This window comes from Arachis hypogaea, chromosome 15 (assembly GCF_003086295.3).
Source record: "Arachis hypogaea cultivar Tifrunner chromosome 15, arahy.Tifrunner.gnm2.J5K5, whole genome shotgun sequence".
NCBI classification, from domain to species: Eukaryota; Viridiplantae; Streptophyta; class Magnoliopsida; order Fabales; family Fabaceae; genus Arachis; species Arachis hypogaea.
The window spans coordinates 112,747,640-112,757,384 of NC_092050.1; the positions used below are offsets into that span (position 1 = coordinate 112,747,640).

At 40.0% G+C, this 9,745-nt stretch overlaps 1 protein-coding gene across 1 annotated transcript; it reads left to right on the top strand.

Moving 5' to 3' along the window:
- The first annotated feature begins 2,865 nt into the window (after positions 1-2,865).
- On the top strand, positions 2,866-5,038 carry LOC140179286 (uncharacterized). The gene is made up of 5 exons (XM_072218000.1): positions 2,866-3,161; positions 3,942-3,995; positions 4,083-4,310; positions 4,408-4,517; positions 4,614-5,038. Exons 1-5 carry the CDS (start codon positions 2,866-2,868, stop codon positions 5,036-5,038), a joined length of 1,113 nt encoding a protein of 370 aa, XP_072074101.1.
- Positions 5,039-9,745: the final 4,707 nt, after the last annotated feature.

Below are 9,745 nucleotides of genomic sequence, written 5' to 3' on the forward strand. Positions count from 1 at the left end.
CGATGAATTAATGCAAGTATTTCTGTTTTCCATTCAAACACGCTTGTTCCTATCTAAGATGTTCATTCGCGCTTAACTGTGATGAAGGTGATGACCTGTGACATTCATCACCTTCCTCAACCCACGAACGTGTGCCTGACAACCACCTCCGTTCTATATCCGATTGAATGAGTATCTCTTAGATTCCTTAATCAGAATCTCCGTGGTATAAGCTAGAACTGATGGCAGCATTCATGAGAATCCGGAAAGTCTAAACCTTGTTCGTGGTATTCCGAGTAGGATTCAAGGATTGAATGACTGTGACGAGCTTCAAACTCCTGAAGGCTGGGCGTTAGTGACAGACGCAAAAGGATAGTAAATCCTATTCCAACCGGATCGAGAACCAATCGGTGATTAGCCGTGCTGTGACAGAGCGCGTGAGCGTAGTTTTCACTGGAAGGATGGAAGGTAGCCATTGACAACGGTGATCCACCAACACACAGCTTGCCATAGGAGGACGTGCGTGCGTGAATCAGAAGACAGAGGAAAGCAGAGATTCAGAAGACAAAGCATCTCCAAAACTCCAACATATTCTCCATTACTGCACATCAAGTAACCTTTAATTTATGCTCTATTGGTTATTCAAAATTCAACTGATAAACATAATTGACTTCCTGACTAAGATTTACAAGATAACCATAGATTGCTTCAAACCAACAATCTCCGTGGGATTCGACCCTTACTCACGTAAGGTATTACTTGGACGACCCAGTGCACTTGCTGGTTAGTGGTACGCGTTGTGAAAAGTGTGATTCGCAATTTGTGCTACCAATCGGCCATAAGATCTCTCTCTTTCCATGCAACCCTAAGGAAAGGAAAGAAGTTCGAATGGACCTCGGAATGTGAACAAGCCTTCCAAGACTTCAAAACATTCCTGGGGCAACCACCTATCCTGACCCGACCTCGACAAAGAGAATAACTGATCCTATACCTCGCCGTGGGAAATCGGGCGATAGCCTCAGCCCTAGTCAGAGATGATGAAAACGGACAACAACTCATCTACTTTATCAGCAAATCCTTACAAGGGGCCAAACTAAACTATCAAAAAATAGAAAAATTTGCCTACGCCCTCATACTTACTTCCCGACGACTTTGACCATAGGTTCAATCCCATACCATCAGAATATGGACCAGCCAACCCATAAAAGGTATCCTGCAGAAAATTGACTTAGCTGGAAGAATCCTACAACGGGCGATCGAGTTATCCGAATTCGACCTTAAGTATGAAGCTCAGATATCCATCAAGTCCCAGTACTTGGCCGACTTCGTCGCAGAGTACACCAACACCCCAGGAACCCCCATCGACTGGAGCCTCTATGTTGAAGGCTTATCAAACAAAGCCAGAAGCGGATCGGGCATTATCCTAGAAAGTGATCAGGGAACCCAGCTCAAACTCTCTTTAAGGTTCAAGGTTCCTGCGTCAAATAACCAAGTCGAGTACGAATTCCTATTGGCTTGTTTGCTGGCTAGGGAAGTCGGAGCCCAAAAGCTTACCATCTTCAGTAATTCACAAATAGTCACCTTGCAAATAGAAGGAAGCTACCAGGCAAAGGATCCCACCATGAAAAAGTACCTAGACAAGACCAGAGAACTGCGTCAAAAATTTGTTAAATATGAGATCTGACATATACCTCGGGAACAAAACGCCCGAGCTGATGCACTTTCGAAACTAGCCAGCACCAAACCAGGGGACAATAATAGAAGCCTCATTCAAGAAACACCACAAAACCCGTCAACCTCGGAAGAAGAGAAGGTCCTAAACATATCGGACTAGGACCAGGGGTAGATGACTCCCATAATCAACTACCTCAAGTCCAAAACACTCCCCCCAGATAAAAAGGAAGCAAAAAGGCTCGTACGAGAAGAACAGTAATCAAAACCTACACGAAAATGAGCTAATCAAAAAGCGACTGGACTGATGCTTGAACACGGCTTCTCCAAAAATGAAAAGGGTCAAAGCTTGGAAGCACGACCTCGAGGGGAAGGCTGAAGCTCAAGCAGGGGCACTGTTCATACCCCGGACCGAGCTATAAGGTTCGGGTCGGACAAAAGACAAAGTTGACCAACCTCTTTAAAGGTTGGGCAATTGGCCGACCTCCCCAAAGGTTGGCTCGAGTCACGATCTCTTCGCACAAAACTCAGAAAGAGCACCTCAGAGGCCCGTAGAGGCCCAAAATAGAAGGACCGCTGACTGCTACAAGGTAGCTGGCCCAAAAGATAGATGATCTCATCCACAAAAGATAAGATAAGATAACAAACTTATCTCAAGGGAGGTCGCTCAACACTAATATAAATACACTGGAGCACCCAGGTATAACTCATACTCCAATTCTACAAAAAACCTGCCTAAAGCCCGTACTGACTTAAGCATCCGAGTCTCTTGTAGGTACCACCACCCCCCGGTGATCCAGGATCAACAGCACCTCAAGCTATAACAAGTCGGACACCACATTCCTGATCATACCAGAGGATCTCCCCCGAGATCGCCCCCCAGTTTCAGGTAACCCTCGGAACAAGAAGCAAGTAGCCGAAAACTCTCTTGAAGGAAAGAAAGAGAAGGCACCAAAGCAAGAAATGAAGCCTCTCCCCCCTCATCTCAAATATGCATTCCTTGGTGGGAAGGAAACCCTTCTAGTAATCATCAACTCTTATTTGAGTACACAAGATGAAGCAAAGCTATTTGAGGTGTTAAAAACTCACAAAACTACTCTAGGGTGGACAATTGATGACATTAAGGGTATAAGCCTGGCTATTTGCATGCATAAAATCCTACTAGAGGAGGACTCACGGCCAGTGGTGCAAACTCAAAGGAGGCTCAATCCAACCATGAAAGAGGTGGTTCAAAAGGAGATGATGAAGTTATGGAATGCTGGAATCATATACCCCATTTCTGACAGCTCTTGGGTGAGTCCAGTCCAGGTGGTACCAAAGAAGGGAGGCATGACTGTCATCTTCAATGAATGGAATGAACTCATCCCTAAAAGGACAGTGACCAGGTGGAGAATGTGCATTGACTACAAGAGATTGAATGATGCTACAAGAAAGGACAACTTCCCTCTCCCCTTCATTGATCAGATGCTAGAAAGATTGGCTGGCCATGCCTACTATTGCTTCTTAGATGGGTAATCCAGGTACAATCAGATAGTGGTGGATCCCAAGGACCAAGAAAAGACCTCTTTCACTTGTCCCTTCGGAGTCTTTGCCTACAGAAGGATGCCCTTTGGGCTGTGCAACGCTCCTGCAACCTTTAAAAGGTGTATACTTTCCATATTCTCTATCATGGTAGAGAAATTCTTAGAGGTATTTATGGATAATTTTTCTGTTTTTGGTGACTCTTTTAACACTTGTTTGCATCATCTAACCCTTGTCTTGAAAAGATGCCAAGAAACAAACTTAGTCTTGAACTGGGAAAAATGCCCTTTCATGGTACCAGAAGGCATTGTTCTTGGGCATAAAATTTCAATCAAGGGTATAGAGGTTGAGAAAGCTAAAATAAAAATCATCCTATACCAATCAATGTAAAAGCAGTAAGAAGTTTTCTTGGGCATGCTAGATTTTACAGGAGATTCATCAAAGATTTCTCAAAGATAGCTAAGCCACTAAGCAACTTGTTGGAGGTTGATAATCCATTTCTTTTTTATGATGAATGCAAACATGCTTTTGAAACCTTGAAAACTAAACTTACTACAACACCAATTATCACATCCCCCAGAATGGGAACTTCCTTTTGAACTTATGTGTGATGCAAGTGATTTTGCAATTGGTGCTGTGTTGGGACAAAGGATGGATAAATTGAATCATGTCATATACTATGCAAGTAAAGTGTTAAATGAGACATAGAAAAATTACACCACCATAAAGAAAGAACTATTGGCAATTGTATATGCATTTGACAAATTCAGGCAATACTTGATTGGGACAAAAATTGTAGTATACACTGACCATGCTGCTCTCAAGTATCTCATATCTAAATAGGATGCTAAGCCAAGGCTTATTAGGTGGGTGCTTTTGCTACAAGAATTTGACATTGAAGTAAGGGATAGGAAAGGAAGTGAGAACCAAGTTGTAGATCATTTGTCAAGGCTACCACTAGAGATCAACCAAGAAGCACCACAACCAGTGAATGAGAAGTTCCCAGATGAGCATATATATCAAGTCCAACAAGCACCTTGGTTTGCTGATATTGCAAACTACAAGGTGGGAAAAAGGATTTCTCAAGACTACACCAAGCAACAAGTGAAGAAGTTGCTCACTGAAGTCAAGCAATTCTTGTAGGATGAACCCTTTCTATTCAAGAGATGTCCAGATGGGATGATCAGAAGTTGTGTCAGAAAGTGAAATGAGAAATATCCTATGGCACTGTCATAGCCCAAGTTATGGTGGGCATTTTGGGGCCGAAAGAACAGCTGCCAAAGTTCTTCAGGGTGGCTTCTATTGGCCATCCATATTCAAAGATGCCAAGGATTTTGTAAATCAATGTGATGAATGCCAAAGAGTAGGGGGTCTAACAAGGAGAAATGAAATGCCTTAGAACTTCATCTTGGAAATAGAATTATTTGATGTTTGGAGAATAGATTTCATGGGACCTTTTCCCCCATCACACTCATTCAAATACATATTGGTGGTAGTAGAATACATCTCCAAATGGGTGGAAGCCATAGCAACAACTACATGTGATGCAAACATCGTTCTCCAATTTCTCAAGAAGTATATTTTCACCAGATTTGGAGTGCCTAAAGGGCTCATCAGTGATGGTGGTAGTCACTTTTGTAACAAACAGCTGGACATGCTGCTCCACAGATATGGAGTAACTCACAAAGTGGCTACACCATACCACCCTCAGACCAATGGCCAGGCTAAATTAGCAAACAGAGAATTGAAAAGAATCTTAGAAAAAACAGTTGGAGCTACAAGAAAAGATTGGGCAAGAATACTGGATGATGCCCTTTGGGCATATAAAATTGCATTCAAGACACCACATGGGAGGTCACCATTTTAGCTACTTTATGACAAAGCCTGCCACCTCTCAGGAGAGCTCGAGCACAAGGCTTTTTGGGCCACTAAGCAACTAAATCTTTATTCTCAAGCAACAGGGGAAAAGATGTTACTGCAGCACAATGAACTAAATGAATTTAGACTGGAAGCCTATGAGAGTGCTAAGATCTACAAGGAAAGGACCAAAAGATGGCATGACAAGAAAATTGTAAGAAGAAATTTTGAGCCAAGATAACAAGTGCTAGTGTATAATTCCAGACTCAAGATTTTCCCTGCACTACAAGAAAATAAGCTTTCTGCCACGCTTTTAAAGCGTGCAGAGAGCTTTTCACCATACTTTTTGAGCTATCGGTACGCTTTTGAAAGGGTCACATCCGCCAGCGTGTCGGTTGCTCTATCGCTACGCTTTTGTGGATCTATCGGCACGCTTTCTTTTTCACCACGCTTATATCTCTTGCCACGCTTAAAAGCGTGGCCATAGGTGTTAACCTATAACTACGCTTTAAAAGCGTGCCACAAAGTGGACATATCGCCACGCTTTTAATGCGTGCCCATTAGTTTGGCTTTGGCTACCCTTCAAAAACGTGCCGATAGGTGAAGATATGGCTACGCTTTTGAAACGTACCAATAGAAGAAGATATGGATACGTTTTTAAAGCGTGCCGATAGGAAAAAAATATGACTACATAATAATAAATGTGGTGGTTGAAGAGGAAGATATGGCTACGCTTAACCAACCGAACCCAGAATTTATAATAGGCTAATTGGATCGGTCAACGAAAAATTTATTTTAAAAAAAAGGAAGAATAAGCCAATAATATAATTCTGCTTTGTCGCCATAGACAGATCATAAAAGTAACCAAACACATCTATTGGGGAGAAGTGGAGAACAATGAAATAAGTATAAACCAAGTGCCTTTGAAGAATATTACAAGAGGCCAACACAAAGATTTTGCAGTGCAAAGGCATTTAAGCAGTACTAACATCTAAATGATAAAACCCCCCAGTAAAGTGCATCCAAACATTTTCAACACTACACTAGAAACAATTAAGCTCTTGTGCAAAGCAACCAGTAGACTTCACTCCTCATCATCAACTCCTCGTCTTCACTGGCCGCAGCTTTTTTCTTATCATATTTTTCATCAGCCCTCTTCATGCTCTCCTTCTCCTTCTCCCTTTTCTCCTCCTGCTTCAGCAGCATTATAACTTTCCATAGCCTTCTCATATTCTGCTTTAAGCTTAGCAACTTTATCAGAATAAGGCTTCTTCTTCTGAACCACACATCAAGACACTTGAATCAACATCACATTGACAAACACATCATAAGAGAAAGATAAGCTTTATAGACTTACACATTATATACTGTACTTTTATCATTTACTATTTCAATTTTCATTTCCACATGCAGAAAATAGAATTTTAAAAATGACCATTAGTTACATTCAAAACACCAGCAGTACTTGTGTTAAGTACTGGTTGCAGAAGAGGTCAAATCACCATTGCTGGGTTAATTGTTTTTTTTTTTTTTTGCAAATTTCCAAGCAGCATCTTCAGCCAATGTCTTTGAAAGCACATATCAGTACCATGACTAAAAAAAAAAGAAAATGGGAAACAAAATTGGTGGTACCAAAGTCTCAAATTTACAAGGGATTGAGCTTATTCATATGAATCAAAATTAAATCAGCAACACATAAAGCTAATTCCACTCCTACTAATTTGGCCTAATTAGGCGAATATGATAATAGTTGTAGGGACATGTCACATACCTTCGACTCCTTACAAAGTTCGTGATCGAAAAACCAGGTGTCATCAACTACTGCTTTAGGAGTCAGAAGCCTTCCATTAAATGTAACAGCAGCAATTGAAAAAGTTAAAATAACGTGCTTCATCGACTGCAATTTCATACAATTGAAGAACATTGAGGGTTTCTTTCACTGCCGGATCTAAAAAATCATCCTAGAGAAACAAAAAGAATTAAGGAACGAAAATGGAGAGGATTCATTCCTTTTCTCTTTGAAAGCCTTCTTATACTAGCCAAAGAACACCAAGAACCAAAAGCATAATGAAAGGAGAAAGAAGGAACAGAAACAGAAAACAAAAAACAGAAAGAGTGCAGAAGGAGAAAAATAGATGACTTACAATAGAAGTAAATAAAATGGGAATATTAGTCATTCATAAATGTTAGAGGAAATTACATCTACCTCCTCTATATCCATCAACATAACACTTCTAATTTTAACATGACAGATGACACCTACCTCTTGTAAAATATCCAACTTACCTTTCTTCTTAAAAGTATTCTTTCTTTCTATCTTTCATTGTTCCCATTGAGTCATTGTCTGGCCAAGTAACAGATTAAAAAAGAGAAAGGACAATGACAAAAGAAGGAAAAGCACAGAGAGTGTATTAAGTAAAATACAACTAAGGCTCAACTATATACTTGCATCAAACTATATTAATTAATAACAAATGCTAGAACATGAAGCTAGGATAAATTTTTTGGCATAAAAGTGACAAAATAACTGAAATCTAAATAGAGAGTGTACATTGGATTTTTTCTAGAAGGGCAACTAAAAACTCTAGTACCTTGCTCCCAGAATCCAAATGACCATTTATCTTCACCAAAAATCTATGTCAGTAGAACACACAATCCTAATAAGTCATCATGTGACAAAATAAAACATAGGTTTCCATTACAATTTTCCAAGAAAATATGTATGTGCATCATTGAATTTTCTGACATTTTGCAAAAATGTAACCATTTTATGACATTGTAACTCATGCATCAGTTATGGAAATCGATGTTCATAATCCATATCTCAATTTATTCTCTAGCTATGCCTTTACAGCCATGCACTCTACAGAGCTAAAGTAAACCCATAAACACTTCACTTCCAAAATAATCTAATGTGAAACGTCTAGAATTAACACCTAGTATTTCTCCAACAACCAAATTAATCCATAGAATTAAGAGCTATATAGTTATATATACTACAAACAAGCCAATCACAACTGTTTCTCAATCAGATAAGAATTACTAAGATTAAATTTAATCACAAAATAGTAGTGTGAGTCACATATTGAGACAATTATAATTCGGTATTAATAGTGTCTAATGAACAATTCAATTACTATGCATGAATGAAGAACAGACAGAGAAAGACACACCAAAAAATAGAGAAAAAACCAGATCCAATCAATAGTAAGAAAAAGCCACCGACAAAAAGAAGAAACAATTAAGACCTAAACGGCATTGTGGAAGATGCAGGAATCAAAACATAGTATCAAAAATTGAACTTTTTCAGCTTCAATGAATTATTGATCAGCACTTTCATTGACAAATTGCGACAAAAAAACAGAATTAAAAAAATAAAAAACCCTAAGTCTTGAAACTTTTTAAAATAGAATTTAAAAATCAGAATCATAAAAACAAATTATGACAAATAAAAAGAAGTTAAAATCAGAATTAACAAAAAATAAAAAACCCTAAGAGACTGGAAGATGCAGCGATAGAGGCAAAGAGGCTTGGATGGTGGCGGAGAGGTTGGACGTTGCAAGACAGCTGACAAACCGCGATCGAGCATGACAGTGCTGAGAATGACAAAACACAAAAGCGCTAAGGATTATAAAACACCAAGGCGCTGAGAACGGCTGGAGGCTAACGATGGGAACTGCGATGGAGCACGACAGCATTGAAAACGACAAAACACCAAGCCGTTGAGAACGGTTGGAGGCTGACAAACTGCAACGAAGCACACACGGCTGCTGGATGGTGTGAGGCTTCGACGGACGATGACAGAGAGGACTATGACGGAGAAAGGAGAATGGATCTTGAGATTGCGTGAGTAAAAGAGGAGTTTGTGTGTGTGCGCGGCATGAGTGCTTTGAGTGTGAGAGAGAGAGAGAGAGAGAGAGAGAGAGAGAGAGGAAATAGCTAGGGTATGACAGAGAGAGGGCTGGGTGTGAGCGTTAGTTGAAGGGATGGGATGAACATGAAGGCGAGTTGGGTGGTGCGACGGTCATCGCGATTGGCAGTGATGAACAGTGTTGCTGGGTGCGAGGCTTCTAGCAAGGGTTAAAGTGAATTTGGATAAAAGTGAAGCATATGAGAGCTATTATCTAAAGTTAACTTAGAAAAAAGTTGTGTGTGGGAAAAAGGACTGAGAAATAAAATTTTGGGGGTAACTCTATCGGTACCTTTTTGTAGGGTGCCTAAATAAATATGGAAATTAAATTTTGGGGAGAACTCTATCGGTACGCTTTTGTAGGGTACCTAAATAAATATGAAAATTAAATTTTGGGAAAAATCTATTGGTACGCTTTTGTAGAGTGCTTAAATAAACACAGCATATGGGCACGCTTTAAAAATGTGACTATTAGAAGATTAACTAGCCACGCTTTTAAAGCGTACCTGTTTTCCTCTATGGCCACGCTTTTAAAGCGTGGTAAAAAAAGCGTGGCCAAATCACAAATCAGTGGCCACCCTCACAAAAGCATGCCAATTTTCCTCTTGAAAAACGTGGCAAAAAAAGTGTGGCCAAATAAAAAATCAGTGGCCACCCTCACAAAAGCGTGGCCATTGACCACTTTTGGCCACACTTTAAAAGCGTGGCATGAAAAAAGTGTGCTGACAGGCCTTTTTTCTTGTAGTACTGGTGATGAACGGATTTTTGACAGTCTAGAATTTTTCAATGAATTCTCGTTGCTAGTAT